Below are 21,713 nucleotides of genomic sequence, written 5' to 3' on the forward strand. Positions count from 1 at the left end.
TCTGGGTTTGAGTCCTGGCCTCAGCCTACTGTTAGGCTTGTGGCCCTCGGTAAATTGTTTAACTTCCCCAGCTTCCCTTCACAGAAACAAAATTAAAATGTCACTCACCACTGGCAGGGGTGGCCTGAGAACCTTACCTACCTGTCTTGTCCCAGGTCATCCTCCACTGAATGAAGCGTGCAGTCAGCACACGGGCCTGTCTTTATCTGCGTCCCAGTGGGTTCTTCCTGAATATCTAACGTTTTAAAGGAGTGTGATCAGACAGGCCAAGTAGCCACAGAAGGAAGGAGATGCTGAGTGTCAGGGATGAAAAAAGTCCATGAATTTTACTCATCTAACTCCATTCTGAAGAATTAATTTAGTTTTGTTTTTCTACATAGTCCCAACTTCTGCAAATCATCTTATTCAGCAGTAGTTCAGCTTTCCCTTGAGATGAAATCTGCCTGCCATACAAGGGTATAGACACCCAGCTCTAAGGCTGCTCTGCTCTTGTGTGTTTGTGGCTTAAATAACCATTGCTCCCTTTTAGGGCCAAATCATTGACTTCCGGGGGCTGCTCACAGATGCTATCAAAGGAGCCACCAACGAACTCGCCTTGAACACTTTTGAATGTAACCCAGACCCTTCGGTAAGTGATTAAACCACCCAAATCTCGTGGAACTTCTAGGAGTATCACCCCGAGTCCAGAGAACTGTGAGATCTGGTCAAAGGTCATTGCAACCAGTCACCGTTAGTTTCTCCAAGATCCCACTTTCCTTCCTACATCGCGGCAGAGCAGTTTGTAAGGCCAGCCTTTCTGCTCCTCTCCCCAGGAGCGGCTGCTGAAACCTCTGAGTGCATTTATTGGCATGAACAGTGAGATGCGAGAACTGGCAGCCGTGGTGAGCCGGGTAAGATCTGCTGTTCAATTCACAAATTTATGGAGGCAGACCAGGACTCCTGGAGCATTGTGGGCTGCTTCTTTTATTAATAACAATAAATATGATCATTTATTTATAAAGTGCCCCCACTTGCAGAGGCACTCATATTGTTTAGAGGCACAATAATGCATGATAAATAAATTATAGAATCATAAAATTACAATAGAAAAAGCCCACCATCCTACTATAGGGGCCAAGAAAACAGACAGCAAAAAAGATGCAGAGAGGGACGGACAGGTGAAAGGCTTTCTGGCGGGCTCCAGAGCAGGGGAAAGAGGGCTCTAAGAAAAGCTCGGAGCACACGTGTGTTCTGTTTAAAGAGCCCCAGTCTGAAAATGCGGGGTCTGGGAGTGTGATGGCCTCACTTGGAAATTTCCTTGAACGTAACCAGATTAGTAAGAAAGATTTTTTACCACTAGGCTAAGGATACTTCAAGCTTGCACCGTGAACCTAAGGGCGGTGAAAATGAACATCTGGTGATGCGGCCCTGAAATCCTTTGACCTGCACTTGATTTCTGGAGCCTTCTCTTTCTAGCTGGATGGTTTTAAGCAAGCTTCTTAGGTTGAGAATAGATTATTGATTACAGATGACTTTTCTAATTTCCACTGATCTCAGTTTAATTGAAGAGGGAAACTGAGGTAAGGTCAAAAAGATTCTTTAAAAAAAAATCCTCCGAAAAGCATACAGTTGCTGAGCTGCAAGGACATCCGCTTCAGAGGCACTACCAGAGGCTGCTACGGACCTGCAGACAGAGGCAGTGACTCCACCCAGGCTTGCCTCGAGAGACTCTGGTTGGGTGGATGAGTGCATCTGGGGAGCAGCAAAACTGGGGTACAGAGAGGGGCAAGATTCTCCACCCTGAGCAGTATCCAGGATGGAGAACTGGGTAGAGAGATGAGAACCCTGGATTAGCATCCCTCTCGGGGCTCAGGTCATCCTGTGTGTTGAGAAGCAGTTTCAGTGAGGCAGATGTAGTAAAGTGATGGAGAAGAGAGGCAGCTATGAGGTTTCCACCAGCGAAGCAGGGTAAAGAGTAAGGCTGCCAGGATGCATGAGGAAGCAGAAGCTGATGCTCCTCATACCCCCCCAAATCTGTAGTCTCCTTCCTGTCTCTACAAAAGGATAGCATGAAGTTCAGAGTAGAGAACAGAAGTGACCTGCAGGGATCCCACACTCCTGAGGAAGGGGACACAGCCCCTTCTTGTATGTTTCCAGTGATGGGAAGATCATTTGCAATGACAAATGACTTTGGATGTGTACAAGGAAGAACTTTGGGTTGGGAAATTAAACATCACCTGTTAAACTCAGTGTCACCTCTAGACTGCGGAGGGAAATGCACTTATCTACAGATTGTTCAAATACCAAAGTAGATGGAGCCTCATTGTGTGCTAAGATTCCTAAGAAAAGCCTCAGTAAGAGATGTGTGCTCTCCCCAAGTTTTGGAAGCCTGAGTTGGGTTTAATATAATCTCCATCATCTCGCACTCAGAGGATGAAGCAGGGAAACCCAGCCACACAGTGAGTTCCAGGCCGGGGTACAGAGTGAGGCCCTCTCTCAAAACACAAAATATGGAAGACTGGGTCTTTTATCCACTACTCTGTCCTACAATGGACAATATACATCACGTATGACCCAATCATTTCTAATAAATACTGCGGTGGTATTTTGTGTTTTAGCAAATAAAGCTTGCCTGAAGATCAGACTCTGGAGCTAGCCATTAGTTAACCATAGAAGCCAGGTAGTGGTGGCACACACCTTTAATCCAAGCACTCTGGAGACAGAGACAGATGGATCTTTGTGAATTCAAGGCCACACTGGGCTACACAAGATTGATGTAGTCTGAAAGAGAAAACGAGCCTGGCGGTGGTCGCTCACATCTTTAATCCCAGGATTTGGGAGTCACAGGCCTTTTATCCCAGCATTGAGAAGGTGGAGACAGGAAGGGGTATGCCTGGGCAGAGAGAGGAAGATAAGACAGGAGGAGACAGGAGCTCAGGGCATTCAGTCTGCGGATTCATAGAGACAGGATCGCCCTTTGGGTCTGAGGTTGGAGTAAGAACTAGTGGCTGGAAGGAAAAGAAAGAAAAAAGAATTCAAGCTACAAAATACTTCTCAGTAAAGTTGAACTCACGGTGGGGAGCCCTTGGGGGAGGGTAGTAGCCATAGGACCATAACATTTTTTGCCATTTTAAAAACATACTTTTATATATTTGAAACATGTGCACATAGCACGTATTTAAAAACACACACACATACACAAAACAAGTAGACAAACAGTTTCCAGACTTGTTCTTTACTCAGGATGACATAGGAAAGGACCTTAAGAGAAAGTAATACTCCAGACGTTGTTTGCCTGAAATAGCTCCGATGGAGAAGGGCCCAGAGCGACTGTTCAGAGGCGTCTTGTGAAATTGAAATTGGAAAACTGTAAATTAGTAATCAGTAAAAGCGACTTAATTGATTGCCCTGGGCTGGTCGCTACAGGGCTCTCCCGTAAGAGGGGAACTGCGTGCGCACTTGGTTGTTGGCCTCCTCAAACGCTGCAGAAGCAATCGCTCCAGCTGGAAGCAAGGAATGCTCACTAGGGAAAAGGGAAATTGGTTTCAGGGGAACGTAGGAGAAGTCTCTGTTTGCAACAAATTAAGGAAGTGTTTGCCAGATCAAATAGCTAGACAGATGCCCAGCTATGGTAAGGATATGTTTTTCACTAAAATTTAGGGTAATTTCTTGACTGTGGTCATAACGGAGCACAGGTTGCTATAGGCTGATGGCAGGTGTAGCTCACTCTTATACCCGCCCCCCCCCAAAGGTATCATATTTTACTATCAATATCTTCTCCAGGGAAAATCATTGACTATTTTCCCATCTCTTTGGTAAAGTAACCCCAACTTATAATGTATGCATAAGTCTACATTATAATACTCGGGAAACATTTTTTTTTATCATCAGCACATTATATCCTATTAAGTCGGGTGTTCTGTGCTGCCATGTTTGTTCCAGAAGTGGAAGAAAACGTCAGTTTTAGCAAAATAATCAAATGCATATTGCAGGACATTTATCTCCATAACCCCAACATAAAGTGGAACGATATTATTGGACTGGACACGGCCAAGCAGTTAGTCAAAGAAGCCGTTGTGTACCCAATAAGGGTAAGTATGGGAAGCCATGTTTCTGATTGCTATCAACTAGACAAGCTGTGTCAAGAAAAGACGGTGTGGTGACTTTTCTGTCTGTAAGGTGGCCTTTTGACTGGGCCACCCTTGGTCAGAGCTAGAGCATCGCGCACAGTCTGTGCTATACCAGTTTAAGTCTGTTCCTGTTGCAGCTCTTGCAGAGGGAGGTTCCCAGCACCCACATCAAGTGGCTCACAGCTGCCACTACAGCCCCCCATGAGTTATAATACCATGACTCTAGTTCCAGGGCATCCACTGCCTTCTTCTGGTCCTCAGGCACTTGTATGTTACTTGTGCATACTACCACAAAATAAAAATAAATCTTTCTACAAAGTCATATTCTATATTGGTTCAAAGTGTCTGCGCAGTGGTAACTGAAGACCTAAGACATTGTGGAATATAGCTTTTCAGATGCTAAACACTGACCATTAGCCTGCCTCCCTAAGAGTGCGCTCCCTGTCGTAGACATATCTCCCAGGAGAGGCCTCTCATTTGTTCCTATGGATCTGCCTCAGATCTAAGCCCCCCCCCCCCCCCCCAGTCCCCTGCAGTTGCCATCAGGGGCTTTGCTCGGCTAGACAGACAGTCCCTTCCAGGGCTGTGACCAGCAGGGCCAGCATGCTGTTCTCATCACCTGCCTTTGACCGTTTTCTACACACCTCACGAAACAAACTGACAGAAGAAACAGCACACTTCAAGAGGGGTGAGGAGACGGTCAGAGTATCGCAGAGTGTTTACTATCTGACAGGCTACCCTGCCACTCGGGGCCTTAAACAACAATCTTTGGGACAGAAATTCGCTTGTCATTCTGTGGGTGGGCAGTTTAAGCTGAACCCAGCCAGGCTGCCTCATCTGTCTTCACACAGTATCATTTGCCTGGCGTTCCCACATACCAGCCAGGGTGACTGGGAGAATTGGGGGAACAGTTGGGATAATGGGCAGTCAAGTCTTTTCAGATGGCCAAATCCTGCAACAAGCAAGTTCATCCTTGTTCACGGGTTCTTAGAGAGAGGGAAGAAAGATCATGTCCTAACGTGTGAGCTTTTTCATAGCCCCCCTTCCATTTGTTCATCTTATAATTCTTTAGCATCCCACTGGGCAAGGTCAGAGGGCCAGGAACCAGATACAGGTGGTGGAGAACTCCACTTTCTTCTGTGAGAGGCTACTATACAGAATTTGTATAATTTGTGGACTATAATTTCCTAAGGGCAAGATTACAATTCATTAAAATAACAACAGCAACTGTGTATTACTACCTCTGACTCCATGAAGCTCTTGATTTTGCCGTGCTTTCATTCCAAGGAAACAAAAAACATTAAATTCAGATTATCTTTCCCTCCCTCCTCCCCCTGCTTGGGTGGGAGTAAGAAATATATTTATTCAGAGCTAAGAGTGAAACCATAGCACAAAACTTTTGGGAAGGATAGAGCACTTTATTGGCACCCTGGATATGCTGTTTTCTCATTATTCTGGGGAACAAACCTACAGTGTTTAATGTGGTCGGCAAGAGAATCTACCACGGAGCTACAGCCCTCCCCTGTTTCTGGATGTGCTATTTCTGTCCATGGCATTATACCCTTCACAGGCGATGGGAGTGTGTTTGCCATTTCCCCTGTCCTCCACCAGTCCTGTACAGTTCCTACAAGGTTTGAACTTGAGCTAATGGAAGAGACCCAACTGAAATCTGGTAGCATCCTCTGAGCCTCCGTGTCCCCAGCCTCTGCCACAGGCTACCCCATAGAGCTTCCCATGGGCACATACCTTTATGGGTTGTTTCTAGGACTTATCTTGGATCTGTGTCTTCTTTATGATTTTTAAAAAGGAGATGAAGGCTCCACATGGAGAACATAGAGGGAAGGAAATTACATGCATAGAAATAACTATTGTCACTGGGCGGTGGTGGCACATGCTTTTAATCATAGCTCTCGGGAGGCAGAGGCAAGTGGGTCTCTGTGAGTTCAAGGTCAGCCTGGTCTACTGAGTGAATTTCAGGACAGCCAGGGCTACACAGAGAAACCCTGTCTTGAAAGAAAGAGAGAGAGAGAGAGAGAGAGAGAGAGAAAAGAAATAACTATTGCCACAGAGAAGAAATACTGCATATACCTTTCTTTTCCTTATGTATGTATATATATATATGTGTGTATGTGTGTGTATATATATGTATGTGTATATATATACATATATATATTGTATGTATATATATATATATATATATATATATATATATATTGCTTTTAAGAAGCCACAAAAATTAAGTCAGACATTTTTACCCAGTGTGAAAATGCCCCCGGGACAAACAAGATCCACACAGAGGAGCAGACCTTAAAAAAGTGGGGCTAAGCCTTAGAGGGGCTGTTTTGCAGGAACTCCTGCCCTGCCTGCTAAGAATGTGCAGGTTGATGTATTCATGCTCACCTTGTCTTTTTTCTCCAAGTACCCACAGCTGTTTACAGGCATCCTGTCCCCTTGGAAAGGTCTGCTGCTTTACGGCCCTCCAGGTAAGCACATCTTTTGGGAGCGGAGGGTGTCTGCGGGAGCCTGGCTGCTGCCTGGCCGTGAGGCAAGGAGCAGTAGCACCTGCTCATGGTCATCCTCGTGTGTCCCTAGGTACAGGAAAGACACTGCTGGCCAAAGCCGTGGCCACCGAGTGCAAAACGACTTTCTTTAACATTTCTGCCTCCACCATTGTCAGCAAGTGGAGAGGAGATTCAGAAAAACTTGTCCGGGTAGGAATTCTTAAGATGCTTAAAAATCAGTTTTCTAGAATACCAAAGTACAAAATTATGCTAGAGTGTGTTGGTTTTAAGGATATATATATATATATGTATATATATATATGTATATATATATACATATATATATATATATATATATGCTAGAGCGTGTTGGTTTTAAGGTGGTATGTATGTTAGCCTTGGCTTGGATTGTGACTCCCCAAAGCCCAGGAAGTGGATTGACTGTCACATGTGGGTATTAATCATAGTGCCACCAGCAAAACATGGACTCCCTTCTTCTGGAATTTTACCAACAGCTATTTTTTGATTCACACAATTTAGGACTAAAAACGAGAATAAAAGTCTCTAAAGTGGCCTACTGTTTCCTCCACTCAAGAACCATTCATTATTAAGCATGTACAGTTTATCCAGTTAACATTTAGTGTGAGGCCACTGCCGTGTGCCAGACCCTACACTAAGCACTCTGTGGAGGAATTGAAAGACGTAAACCTTAATTATTCTTTCAGATGTTCTGAGCAACTTTTCTTCCTCTGCTCATGGCCTGTACAGTGTGTTCTCTCCTTGGAAGGCTGTTTCCATCTTTACACTATCTCGTTCCTGGTCCATGGCATCTCTTACACTCTAACATTTTGCTGTATCTTCCTGTCACCCTAAGAGAACAGCTGCTGTGATGTACACCTCTCCGTAAAGGGGGTTCCTTGCCAGGAATCCTGTTAGACTGTTTGCCTCCTGTAGAAGGACTGATAAGTAATCAATACTAAGTAAATGTAAAATTACTTTCTGAAAAGAAATCATCCTAAAATATTACTCTGGAATTATGGTCCCTCATAAAGCTAATTTCCAAATGATCATAGACTGCTTAGAAGACATAATGGGATATTTTAGAAGGGTTGGTGAAAAAATAAGACCATACCTATTATTTATTACTTTGACCATTCATTCATTCATTCATTCATTTCTAAGGATTAAATGCAGGCATTTGCATGTCAGGCAATTACTATAATACCAAATTAGGCCTTAGCCCCTTGTTATCGTTTTCAAGTTGTTTCAAATGTTTAAGTTTTTTATGGATTTTTATCACTCACTCAGCATTGTATTTCTTTTCTGTTGCTCTGTTTATTTTAGTGGTACTGTTTTGAGACAAGGCCTTTTTCTAGATGTAGCTCAGACTGGCCTTGAACTCATGATCTGTCTTTTGGGATCACCTTATTGTCCTAGGTGCTGGAATTATAGATCGTGTACCACAGTGCCTGGATCAAGATGAAATCTATGAAAATATTTATCTACACTTTCTCCTTTGATCTTTATCCTGGGGCTGTCTCAAACCAGATCCCCAGGTACTCCTGTTTATCTGCTGTGTATGGATCCCTAGGGTTCTGGTCAGTTCTGTTTCAAAAGGCCGAGGTTCAATTAACTACAGTCATTATCAGCCTAAAGCTCTTTGGGATGTGTGTGTGTGTGTGTGTGTGTGTGTTTAACTTCTGTGTGTTGAGTAACAGTAAAACAACTCACAAAAGACGCCCTCCCCTGAAGAGTAGAGATTTGTGTCCCATCACAAAAAGTGTTTGGAACCATGAGCACAAGACACTGCAAAGCGTTTCAAGAAAGTTCCCAGACTCCCTGGATAAACCCTAAGTGGACAGACATGTACATTTAGACACTTCATGATTGTCCTAACAGAGATGGAGAGAAAATGGTTTCTTGTTTAGTGTTGAATGTCCAGAAATGCCAATCACAGGAATGTTCCTTCTTTGTGAGTATTTTTTTAGCTCAGTTTTTTTTGTTTTCTGCTTTAGTATCATTCCAGGAGTGAGGCAATCCTTCCTGTCCCATGTCTCCATCTCCTTCACCACATAGTTAAAAGAATCTAGCTTTATGGAAAATGCATGAATGCGTACATTTCCTTGATTTGGGATCTATGAACTCATATTCTCAAGGTCACACGGCAGGCCCTTACTGAATGAGCCACCCCCCCAGGCCCCTAATTTGAGCATTTTACAAGTTACTTTAGAAGATACTTATATTTCTTTTTTCTTATGAAAAATGCATTTTCACTTAAATATTTGAAAAATATTCAAGAAGAAACTTGAAATCTCTGCCAACCTTGAAGGGTCTTATTTCCTTGTAGAAGTAATTTTTCCTGTTCTGTGAGATTTTGGGAAGATCCTCACCTGGGGAGGTTTAGTCATTCTGTCCACCCCTTCCTGTAAAGGTTTTTAGGGAAAGCAAACCCTTTAGGACCTTCCCCTCAACCAGAAAAGCATTTTCTCCCATTTGTTTCTCTGTCTATTCCAATTAAGGAGTTATTTATAGGGAACCTTTGGGCTGTGAACCCCCCTCCTCTCCTAATGCTCCTGCCTCTTAGGAGTTGAGCACTATTGAATAGCTGAGTGATCTCTTTAGCAAATGCATACACCTGTTGATGGTTACATCTCCTCCCCCTCACATGATTTAACTTCCTCCAAGCGCCTCTGGATATTTTAGACGAATGCTTCTAGAAGCACTTACCAGGATTCTATTTATTCTCTGGGAATGGAAACTCAGTATTTTGAGCAATATGGAGACCTAAGCCCTAAACGCAGTTAGTTCTTCTAACTTTATGTTGAAGAGGCCCTTGGTTTCCTACACCTGAGTAAGCTCCTTAAAACTGTGTATAGTGATCTAGGGGTCTAATATCCTCTTTTTCATTGAGTCAATTGGTGTTTTGTAATCGCTTTTAAAATCAGGTATAATTGGGCTTCTCTTCCTGTGACAGGAAGAAAAGTTACTTGTTCCTAATTGGCTGGTCTCCAGTGTATGGGAGAGGTGTTAGTGATACGTTTCCCAGAATTGTCCTTTGTTTCATGACTTTTGCTGTGTGTGTGTGTGTGTGTGTGTGTGTGTGTGTGTGTGTGTGTGAACCAGTGTGTACTCACCCAGCTGAATACCGAATAAACAGTTCTGCCCAAGTGTCCACCAGTGAGCTTTGGAACATAGATGACTGACATAGAAGTAAAGACATCTGCATCACCAAAAAACCCACCTATCTCAGGTGATGAATCATGGAGGATGCATACCTGGTGCTCCCTAGACAGTTTGCAGGGAGTTCCACCAATCACAGAATCTCCCCTCTGTACCAGCTGTTCATGCTTCTACAACCATGGGGATCAGTCTTGTAAGTCTTGTATTTCAAGAGTTCCCAGAGCCTTGTAAACTTTTACTACCCTAGCCTGTAAATTCCCTTTATTCCCTGAGCCTTTTCAATTTTTGTTATTCCTTGAGTCTTGTAAGTTCCCTTTAAGACTCTCTGAGCCTTGTAAGTTCCCTTTACTTTCTGAGCCTTGTAAGTTCCCTTTATTTCCTGAGTCTTATAAGTTCCCTTTCCTTCCTGAGCCTGTAAATTCCCTTTTACATTCCCTTTATTTCTTGAGTCTCCTTAGCTTCCGTCCTTTGTCTAGGAGGGGATATTTCCATTAAAGGAAACATCTACACACAGTCCTTCTCTTAGTTTTGAGAAGGAGCAGGGGTTATGAACCAGGATTCTGTGACAGGGAAATGCTGACTCATCACCCTGGACTCACTGAGTCATGGGATGTGAGAGATTTCCTCAGAGAGATATCCTGCCGCTCCTGAAAGCCACACGGGAGCATTTCCCTCTTGTTTATCCTGCGATGCTTTCCTTATGCTCAGTGACATGGAGAATAAATCCCCATGGCAGCTGAAGAATCTCTGCTTTTCTGTTCATTGCTGCTGCATTCTCCAGTCAGCCAGTGAAGAATTGATCATGGTGCTCGAGAGATCGCTGCAGGATTTAAAAAAAAATAAAAGATTTAGCTCTTTATACTGCTCACCGCCACTATATCTCCCTATCGAGTTCTTTATTTTGTTTTTATGTCTGTTCTTTTGCTGGCTGCTTTCTTGTTCTTGTTCAGTCTGTCATATTTTACTCTGGAACAGAACATCTTATTCCGTCAAGAACTGCCTTTGGGAATCTGCTCCTCCTTATATTTGAGAGGCAGGGCAGGAGGATCCCCTGAGTTCACCAGCCAGTCTGAGCTATACTGTGAGTTCCAGTCTAGCTGAAGCTGTTTCAAGACAAAACCCAGCAACAATAGCAAATGAAAGGGAAAAGATGTACAAAGAACCTGATCCTAGCAAGCAGTGTTGAGGTAGAGCGGGGCCCTGTGGAATCACGTGGGGAGCAGAAAAGGACATTTTCAGTTTGTTGTCCATGAGTGTCCTTTTCCTGACTTTCTTCCTTCTGAGAATAATCCTATTTTTCCTAAAGATGAAGGGGGGAAAGTTACTACATGATTTTATGTATTTTATGTTTATGTCCACATGGAGAATGTTATTGGCAGGTGTCCCGAGGGTTAACAAGGCAATTAGGAGCTTGGGAACTGAATTTTATCTCCAGCTCTCATACTTATCATTCGGAACCTTGAACTCGCTGCCCACTCTCTATCAACTGATAAATGGAAAGAATTAGACCATCCATCCCCCTCAGGTGGAACTCGGGAGAAATAACGGCGATGGTTATAAAGTTGCCCCAGAGTACTGGTATAGAGCAAATGCTTATTATTAAAGCAATTCTAAACTTTTAATCTGGGAACATTTGAGGGCTAAAGTTGACATGTATGACGAAGACTAACTTAAGAATACATATTTGACCCCGCTCTTGCTTTTCCCCACTCAGGTGCTGTTTGAACTTGCCCGCTATCATGCCCCCTCCACGATCTTCCTGGACGAGCTGGAGTCTGTGATAAGTCAGAGAGGCATGACTCCTGGGTAACAGACGGTTTGGGTTTGGGTTTTTGGCCATCATTTCTCCCCTTCGTAAGTGTGTGTGATGGTCGGAAGCCCATCGATGTTTACCAGCAGAATGAGCCTATTAATAAGCCCACAAATTTTCTGCAGACACATGGAAAGGTCTTTAAATTAGATCCTGTTAACTGAGTAGCTGATTTAAATAGTTCTTATAACCGGAGGAAACACCATCCCCCCTTCCCCACAGAGTGGCTTTCAGGCCTGAAGATCATCCAGCCGCAGGATCCCAGGCTGCCACGTTGGCCTGGCTGCCTCAAAATAACCTCCTCTGGAGCCGGAGGGCTGCCTGTGGGGACTGGGGCTGGAGGGCTGCCTGTGGGGACCGGGGCTGGCCCTTGCAACCACAGGATCAGCCGCTTCTGCCTTACATTCTCTGGAGGCAGAGGAACCGGTGATTCTTGGACATCTGTCACATGCATTATTTCTAAAGATTAAGCGTCCGAAAATGTCCCCAGAAGGAAGGAGCGCCTCTCAGTTACAAATGCTTTCTGGTTATGCATTCAAAAGGGCAAATAGGGCTGCTTGTTTGCCTGCTTGATTTTGTGCGTGTGTGTGACTTATGTTGTGTGTGTGTGTGTGCACATGTTTGTGCTGGTGCTTGTAATGTGTGTGTGTGTGTGCGCGTGTGTGCGTGCATGTAGGTCAGAAGTCTCTTTCTGCATTGTTTTTGTTTGTGTTTTTGAGAGAGAATGTGCCCCTGTGTCTGGCCTTTCATGTGGATGCTGGGAATCAAAGCTTAGGTCCTCAGGGCTGACATTTACCAACTTACCTATCACCTCAGTCCCCATTGTTAAGTTTTAAAAATTTATTTTAAAATATTTCATTAATTGAGAATTTTATACAGTTTATTTTGCACACATTTGTTCTCAGTTACTCCCTTTAATTTCCCCAGATCTTCACCACCTTTTTTTCCCCTTTTTTCCTGAGACAGGGTTTCTCTGTGTAGCCCTAGATGTCCTGGAACTTGATTTGTAGACCAGATTGGCCTCAAGGTCAGAGATCCACCTGCCTCTGCCTCCCGAGTGCTGGGATTAAAGGTGTGCGCCACCAGTGCCTGGCTTGTCTCTTTATTTTTTGAAAATTATTTAAAAATTCATTGACTCTGACTTGTGCTGACTATATACTTCTGGGTGTAGGGCCATCCGTTGGAGCATGGTCCACTTACCAGGAGCCACGCCCTTAAAGAAAACTGACTTTCCCTCCCCTAGGAGCCATGGACGGTCCATAGATCCTCAGTTAGGAGTGCAGGCTCCATGCTAGAACACTGATGGGCTGGCCCTTGTGCAGGTCTGGTGAAGCATTCAGAGCTACTGAGGTCTTGAGTGTAGTGGTCCTGTCATGCCCAGGAGATGCTGTCGATTCCGGTTCTCCCTGACCCCTTTCTACACCAGCTTCTGAAATGGTCCCTGAGCTTCAGGAGAGGAAGGCTGTGACAGATCTGTCCCATTAGTGGCCGAGCACGCTACAGCCACCTACTCTCTTCACTTTGACCCGTCTGAGTTTCTGCATTAACCACTGTCTATCGCCCAAAGAAACTTCTCTGAAAGAATATGAGAGCTCCACTAACCTATGGGCAGAGAGTTAGGAATTTAGAGTGCAGTTTTATACTATGCCCAGTTAGCGAAATCATAGTAGTAGGTTGACCCCTGGGGTCTATAAACTCCCCAACCTTGGGTTATTGGCTGGATTTGTAGTACCAGGCATGCACTTTCTCCAGTGAATCAGAAAGCAGTTGGTTAGCTCCATAACATTTGTGTGACTATTGCCATATCCATTATTACTGCAGTTTACAGGGGTCATAGCTGGATAAGACTGTTGACTCCCAAGCCAGACATAGTGATGCACGCCTTCAATCCCAGCACTCAGGAGGCGGAGGCAGGCGGATCTCTGTGAGTTAGAGGCCAGCCTGGTCAATATAATGAACTCCACATCAGCCAGAGATACAAAGACCCTGTCTTGGAAAAACAATAACAACAAAAGACTGTTGACTCTCCTCCCCTAGCATCCTGCATAGCACCCTCTGGTGAGTTACCCAGTAGGGAGGAAGCTTCCTGGTCAATACTAACATGATTTCTCAATATCCTATGACCAATGTGTGTGCTGTCTTCAGCAACAGGGTCTTGCAATCAAGTTCTGATGGGCCCTCAAGAGCAGTATCGGTAGCCCTTGTTTTGGGTTCTCTAGGACACACCTGACCAATGATAGAGGAGAGGAAAGTCCGGGGCTTTTTATTTGACAACCTACAGATGGGTTCTGAGATGAGTTTAATTCCCTGTGAGGGGCAACTCCAATTAAACTCTTGTATGAATTTGTGTGTGTGTGTGTGTCTGTTTGTACACATATGTATGTACACACATACATGTGTATACACATATATGTTGTGTATATTTTGATCACATTCTGACAATAAAGTTTTATTTGAGTCAGAGAGTGGAGCTAGCCATTAACTGACCATATTAACCATTGAGGACTGATAGGAGACAGGAAGTAGTAAGGCAGGGCTTAGGATCCCAGCCCTTTTGGATGGAGGAGCAGAAGAGATAGGAGATCTCAGGTGGCTTCTCCTCTGCTTCTTTGTTTATTCAGGCTCTTACTGATATCAGATATCTTACTGATATCCGACTCCCAATTTTTATTGATAAAGAATAATTAATTAGATGCATCACACATATATATGAAGCATAAAATAGCTTTCCCAAACATCCTTAGAGATCCCATGTATCGTAGACTGGCATTGAACTCACTGTATAGTTTAGGATGATCCTGAACTGTGATTCTCCTGCATCCGCCCCCCAAGTGTGGTAGCACATGTGTGGGTGCCCATGCTAGGGATTGAACCCACGGCTTTGTGGTTGCTAGAAAAGCACTCTATCAACCTGATTGGTTTGTTATAATCAGAGATACTTTTTGAAACTTTTATTAAATTTGACACCTCAATCTGGAAATATAAAAAACAGGTGTCTGGAAAATTTCTGTGTAGCTCTATTTACTAGTGACCTTTAATAGTCTGTTATCGAGACAAAGCCCAGGCTAATAAAAGGCAAAGATTTGCTTGTTGGAAATATAAAAGTAGAATTAGAAAATAATTTGTGAAATTTTACCCAGTGGAAACCACTTTCCCAGCAGGAAAACAGAGGAACAAGGCTGCAGGCAGGATGGGTGGGCTTTACGTCTGACTGACATGGGACATGGACCTGACCTTATTGTGCCTTGTCAGACCCCACTGCAGCCCTCTGCCTTGCTGCATCAGCCTGACAGGAGCAGCCAGCTGCACCCCAGCCACAGGCCCCTGCGTGCTCTCACTGGTCTCCCCCTGCAAAGACAGGCCTCTCTGGCCTGCCTCAGGGGTGGCCTAGATTTGGCTAATTTGGTTCTTCCTACCATCCCTGGTGGCAAGTGCTTCACCCAGGTTCTCCTTGAGTTTTGGGGTCCCTGTATGGGACTTGAAGATCCTAGTTTAAAACACAAAGACAACGAAGCTGAGCATGATAGCGCACACCTTAACCCAGTGCTCAACGAAAGAAGCTGAGCATGGTAGCGCACACCTTGATCCAGCACTCAAGGAGCAGAGGCAGAGGCAGGCAGATCTTTGTGGATTGGAGGTCAGCCTGGTAGTGGGTTCCAGGCTAGCCAAGGCTATATAGTGAGACCCTATCTGAAAAAACAAAAACAGGCAAAAAAAAAAAAAATAGGGCAACTGTTTTGATGTCTTCTTGGGCCATATCATGCTAGTTGTGCATAAGTATGGACAATTACATTAAGATTAGCACATGCGCACATATCATGCGTAATTGTGGGCAAAGGCTATGTGAACATGTCATTGTAGAGTGGGAGTCTTTTCTCTCAGAAAACGTCTGGGCCTTGAGAGATACAGATTCTAAGTCACACGCAGATGGAGCACCCCAATGTGAAAATCCAGCACTTGAACAGACCTGTTCTGAATCTTTGTTAGAGCTGGCAGACAATTAAAGTGGGAAATTCCACCCAGGAAAGTTTGTTTAATATGTGAAAGTATAAAATATCATATAAATTACCTTCAGGCTGTGTGAGAAGGTACAGATGAAATAAGTAACTTCATGAAATATGTATGAAACTTCATGCTTAAAGTTGGGTTTTCCCCTAGTATGACTCTTTATGTATGTGCAAACATTCCAAAATTCAGAAAAATCGGAGTCATCTGGGATAAAGAATACTCAGTCTATACTCGGGATGGGTTGCTTCCACACATGTGCACGAGAGGTGGAGTGTTGTGCACACTAAGGAAGACATTTAGTCATTGTTCTTTTAATTAAATGAGTGTGAATGAACAGAATCTGCCGAGCATGCTCTGGGTGTGAACCTAATGCGGGTTGTTCGGATCTCGGTGCCTTGCTCCTTCAGGTGGAAGGGACCCGGGCAATGGTCATGGAGGCAGAGAGGGCAAATTTGCACAGAGACCAGACGCTAATCTCTGTCATTATTATACATTTCATTAGGAGAGGATGAAGCCAACTCAGTGCAGGGATTTTATAAACACAAATGCACACATACGCAGGCATAAGAAGCATGGACATTATGTGAAGCCTGCTCTATAAATGGGTTATTCTACTGTGCCATTTCAACTCAAGTCATTAAACTTGATTTTTATAAGCCCAAGCTGGCTGAAGCTGTGGAACCTGGGCTAGCTGCAAACTCACGGCAGTTTTCCTGCCTCAGCCTCACCAGTTTCAGGCCATGCCACACCTGGCAATTATGGCATTTTAAAGGGTTAAATAACGAAGCAGGTAGACATGTTTAATTTCACCATCCTTCTATCATTTTCTTTTAGTTCTATGTCAACCTTCACTTTTCTCCTAAATATCATCACCGTATGTATTATTTACCTTTTTATTATGTGAAAATAAAGCACCTGAAATGCCCATTTATTTGCTATCAGAATGGAGCCTGTTTTTCGGCCACAGGGCAATGCTGTGAGTGCCACTCACATCAGGAGGGCAAAGGCTCTGCCAGTGAGGGCCTCCTATCTCCTTATCTCTGCAGGGGAGAACACGAAGGGAGCCTCAGAATGAAGACGGAGCTCCTGGTGCAGATGGACGGGTTGGCCCGCTCGGAGGATCTCGTGTTTGTCTTAGCAGCGTCTAACCTGCCGTGGTAAGGCATCAAGAGAACACGTCACACACGTCGCACGCATTTTCATGATCTACTGAATACTGATAAAAATTTCAGTGAGAGCTGTAGGAGGAGGCATTGAAGTCACACACAAACTGAATCCCTAGTGGATGTGGGTGACAAGGAGTCAATCTCCGTGACTATAAAGACCAGTGTGAAAGTGGGCAGCGCCGGTCCCAGGGTCTGGGCCCTGAGCTGTACAGGAGTAGAGTCATCAAGAGGCGTGCATGCATTCATCTCCCTCTGCTCCCGGCCATGGCTCCTGCCTCCTGCCTGCCCTGCAGTGATAGACAGTAGCCTGGAGTTGTGAGCTAGACAAGCCCTTTCTCCCTGAAGTAGCCTTTGTCAGTTTTTTATATCATTACTAAAGTAGCAGAAATTAGGATATAGGAGGGACTATAGGTTTTTTTGAATCAGGCAGAGGTTTTGCATAGCCCTATAAATGCTTAATATCGTTAGTTCTCAAAGAACATTTCAGAAATAATGGTTTGATTTTTATTGGTATTAAAATTAAAGTTTTTTAAGTTAGGAGGAAAATTCTATCTCTAATGCCATATAGTAAATAGAAAACTAAATAATCTCTAATTGAAAATATAATCTACTCTCAGAGTTTCCCATTCAAACTGTATCCCAGAGTGGTTTAAGAACAATTCTAGAAGAATTGGGAAATAAGAGATGTTGATTAGGGGAAAACAATATCTACTCAGAGAATATATTTTAAAAATGTTATAATGCTCTTACAGTTCTCAGAACATTTTCATATTATTATTTTTTATGTCCTAGACAGGGAAGGAGATGCATAAGAAAATATTCTTAGAGGGTGACCAAGGTCATGAAAGGCAAATCAGCCTGTGGGCAACAGCAGTGAACAGGGCTCTCTCACCTCACCCCATACAGCAGCGAGCAGAGGGGGTGTCCTCTCACCTCACCCATCTCCTTTTTCATATTTAGGGACAAACAGAAAGCTCCTTCAATCATGCTAATCCTCTGGGTCCCAAACAAGAAGGGACGGAGACCAATTTTAGGCAATGTGTGTGTAAGCTGTTCCTTTAGATACGTTCATAGTCTGAACCCGGCCCACCTCCCTGCACATCTGTAATACGTGTTCTCTTGTGCTCAGATGACTAGCATTTAACATCTGAAGATCTGTTTATGCACAACGCTAAAAGTGGAGTCCAATAGAGAATTGAGATCTCAGTATTTGAATCTTTGGAAGTCATTGATTGGTGCGAAGCTTCCACATGGGGTTGCAATGGCTAAAGTCACGATGGGGTCACCCAGGTTAAAATTCCTTTCAGCCAAACTGGGACAGTTGTTACTTAACCTTCTAAGAAATCAAGAGAGATAACAGGACAGATTCCTAAACAGGCCAGTTTCACATAAATGCTTCAAGGCTCTGGGTTGTACCCTTTGCCTTGCCACAGCCAGACACAGCAACCCAGTAACTGGGCCTTGGCCAGGCAGTTATTATTATTTTTTCTGTTGTTTTGTGTCCTTACCCCCTACTTTCCAAGGATTGCTACTTTCAAATGGATCCAAACTGCTTTTGCTTTTGTGCCTTTGTTCTGTGGCCTGGTGGCTCTGGGTGTTTTCTATGGAGGGTGTGAGGTTGTATGGCTCCTAATACAAGTGTGCCAGGTCTGTACCTCGAGAGACTTACACACACATTCTCCAGAAATATGGAGAGCTCTCCCCTTCACGTGAATTCAGTAGCTCCTGCAGTGTTCTGTGCGATTGATTGGCTGGGGTCAGCTGTTGTCCTCGTAGTGTCTTCCTGCTCTAAGTACTCTAGGCTAAAAATGGGGCTGATTCAGTTCAACAATTTTCTTCAGATGTTACCTCGGTATCGGCAGCATCACTCTGCATCGCATCCCGAGGTGAGCAGCGTCTTGTTTTCTCGCTTTTGGCGATGCTATGATTGATCTGTGGGTTCAGGTGTATTGGTCTGGTTCCTCTGTGGAACATCTCTCTGGGTTTAGCATCCCCCATCAGGGTTGCCTTGGTGGTTAGGAGTACTTGCTGCTCTTACAGAGGACCCAGGTTCTATTCCCAGCCCCCATGTGGTGGCTCACAACCATCTGTGATCCTGGGGGATCCAGCGTCCTCTTCTGACTTTCTCCCATACCAGACACACGTGGTTCATAAACATACATGTAGCCAAAACAGTCATACACATAAAAATATGTTAAAATGGTATTAATGAACCTTCAAAGCTATTCTTTGTATTTTGATTAAAACTCTCTGACCTATAACTTTAAACTGAGCATGCTCAGAAATGTGGACCTTAGCGAGTATACTCAGAAATGTGCCTTCCCCTAAGTGTGCTTTCCTCCTTGCATGTGTGGGTGGCCTGGATAAAACTTTCATGTTCTGCTCAGGAAGAACAACACTTTGGAGAAACCCTGGTGCATTCTTGCTCTTCCTCCCTTGCAATACGAGCTCTGTCTTCTGTTGGCTTTGTACTCCCACGACATGACCCATTGCTGGAGGTGATGGTTTTATCATTGCTTCTGGTCGACAGCCAGAATCACTCTCTGTAAGGGAGCTGTCCCTCACCCCATGGGGCTGCTTGGTTACCCCAAAATGTCGACAAACAGGTGTCACCACTAGCAGTGAGCAAGCCCCCTTCCCCACTTCTCCAAACTGAGAACTACACCAGGGCGTTTTGTGAGTGATTGCCTTTCTGGCTTTTGTTTTGGTATGATCTTATTTTACAGCCCAGGCTGACCTTGATTTCCAGGTCTTCCTGCCTCTGCCTCCTGGCTGCTGTGATTGCAGGAATGCTGTGTTGCCTCTGGTGAGTTCTGTGAGTTCTGAAAAACACTTTCTTGAGCACATGCTGCACAGCTCATGGCCAGGGCTTCTAAGTGGTCATGCCATATCATTGTGCTGTTATGTTTTCATTGTATTATTATTATTATTGTCATTACTATTTGTATCATGTAGAAGAGATGAAAGCCAGGTCTTTGTATGCCTATGTTCTGAAAAAAATGCATATCTGTTATTACAGGGTGTAGCAGAGTTCTCTAGAGGAAAAGAACCAATAAAATGTATGTGTATCACAAAACAGGATTTGTCCTGGGCCCAGTTGGACACACCTATAATCCCTCCTGAAGCAGAAGCAGGGGGATCTTCATGAACTCCAGTCAGCCTGCTCTACATCCTGAGTTCCAGGACAGCCAGGGTTCCATAGTGAGACCCTGTCTCGAAAACAAACACGAAAAGAAACCAAAGGGATGTGTTTACCAGAGTGGCTTCCAACTGATAACGGCTAGACAGTCCAACCCTGTGACTACCACTCCATATTTTACAGGAGCAGTCTCACAATCTTGCATTTATCTCTTACACAAAAGACTGCACACCATAGAAATTGTTCTGTTTGAGTTTTTTTTCTTAACAAAATACCAGACTTTCCTGGAGATCTTTCCAAATAAGGCCACAAATTCTTCCTTACTCCCTTTATAGCTACATAGTCCTCCATTGTGAATCTCTGAAAGTTTATCTAATCTGTCATCAGCATGGCAGCAGGGTTGTTCCTCTCCTGCTATTGCAGACAGTAGGGCAGTAAGAAGTGGGCATGGATAGGCCACTTTTTGTTTCAACCAGTGTAGCTTTGGGATAGGTTCCTGGAAGGAAAACCACCAGGTCAAAGGGTAATGCACATGGAATTATGGTGTAGCTGCCAAATTTCCCTCCATAGAGGTTGTACCATCGTGCGGTCCCACTAGTGTCTTGGTTTCATTACTTAACATTATAGTGAGAACATTTCCAGTGTCATTAAATAATCCTTGAAAATTGGATTTCGTAATAGCTGCCCAGAATTCCCACACGTGGGCTATACCATCATTTAATCATTCCTTTCTGTCCAACATGTATGACGTTCCCAAACTTTATTCATAAGTAACAGGGAAATGAGCTTCCTTGCATAGAAGCCTTTGTGAACAGGAGGGAGCAGGGAGAGAGCTCAGTCAGGAGAGCACTCATAATCCCAGTGCACCTGGAGGTGGAGACAGGTGGATCCCTGGGGCTTACTTACCAGCCAACCAAGACTACTTAATGAGCTCCAGGTCAATGAGAGACTCCCTCAAAATGGGGCGGGGGTTGCGCCTGAAGAATGACACCCCATAATTGTCCTCTTGCCTCCACACATTACATGCACCCCCAGCACACATGAATGTACACACATAAACCAGTGCACACATGCACAAAACAGCACCTTTGGGTACAGTTCTGGTTGTTATGAAAGATATCTGGAGTGGAATTACTGGATGAAAGGGCTTTGTATTTTAACTCCTTTGTGGCATACTGCCAATCCCTTTATTAAGGAAAACTTCTAGGAAGAGGGAATATTCTTGATGAATAAGATTTTCCTTGGCTTCAGGATCTCATTTCATCCAAGCAGTCTAGCCTGGGAAAAGAACTAATTCAGAACAACCATGTGAGGACTTGGTCCTGAACATCAAATTCCTCACAGTTGGGGCGGCTTTCACCAAGAGCATCATTCTGGCATTGGCAATTCTTTATCGCTGTCTCAGCAGTGAGCTGGCTTATAGCTTTTGCTCACCTGCCTTGGCTGGTCTAGAGCATGGGAGAGGGCGAGAAGGAAGCAGCAAGAAACCGATTCTCTGTGTCGTCCGATGTGTAAGTGAGCAAAGAGAGGCATAAAAAATGTTGTACATTTAATATTACCACTTAATGTAATAGCGATGCTAAGAAACTTAGCATAATTAGGGCTAATTTGACCTGCCTTGATTGTTGCGTATTCACAGGCTCAGGCCTAGCGGTCCAGAGGGAATGAATGCTGAACAGGGCTATTAAGGCAAATTCCATCTAGAGATGTCTACTTAACTCTATGGTAGCGTGTACAAACGAGGTGGGGGGGCTGTGAGTGGTATGCGGACTCTACAGTCTCCCTTGCTGCTTGCTGGTG

General features: G+C 44.2%; 1 protein-coding gene across 2 annotated transcripts in view; it reads left to right on the forward strand.

Moving 5' to 3' along the window:
- Katnal2 (katanin catalytic subunit A1 like 2) overlaps nt 1-21,713 on the forward strand; it is a 39,090-nt gene that overhangs the window by 10,539 nt on the left and 6,838 nt on the right. For both annotated transcript variants that reach the window (XM_041639285.1, XM_041639286.1), the window contains exons 5-11: nt 530-628; nt 813-890; nt 3,972-4,070; nt 6,529-6,592; nt 6,702-6,820; nt 11,505-11,596; nt 16,655-16,765. In XM_041639285.1, the coding sequence (XP_041495219.1) occupies nt 530-628; nt 813-890; nt 3,972-4,070; nt 6,529-6,592; nt 6,702-6,820; nt 11,505-11,596; nt 16,655-16,765 (662 nt within the window). The remainder of the gene's footprint in view (nt 1-529; nt 629-812; nt 891-3,971; nt 4,071-6,528; nt 6,593-6,701; nt 6,821-11,504; nt 11,597-16,654; nt 16,766-21,713) is intronic.

This window comes from Microtus oregoni, unplaced genomic scaffold (assembly GCF_018167655.1).
Source record: "Microtus oregoni isolate MIOR12 unplaced genomic scaffold, Mior012 000057F_ref0000458, whole genome shotgun sequence".
Classification (NCBI taxonomy): Eukaryota; Metazoa; Chordata; class Mammalia; order Rodentia; family Cricetidae; genus Microtus; species Microtus oregoni.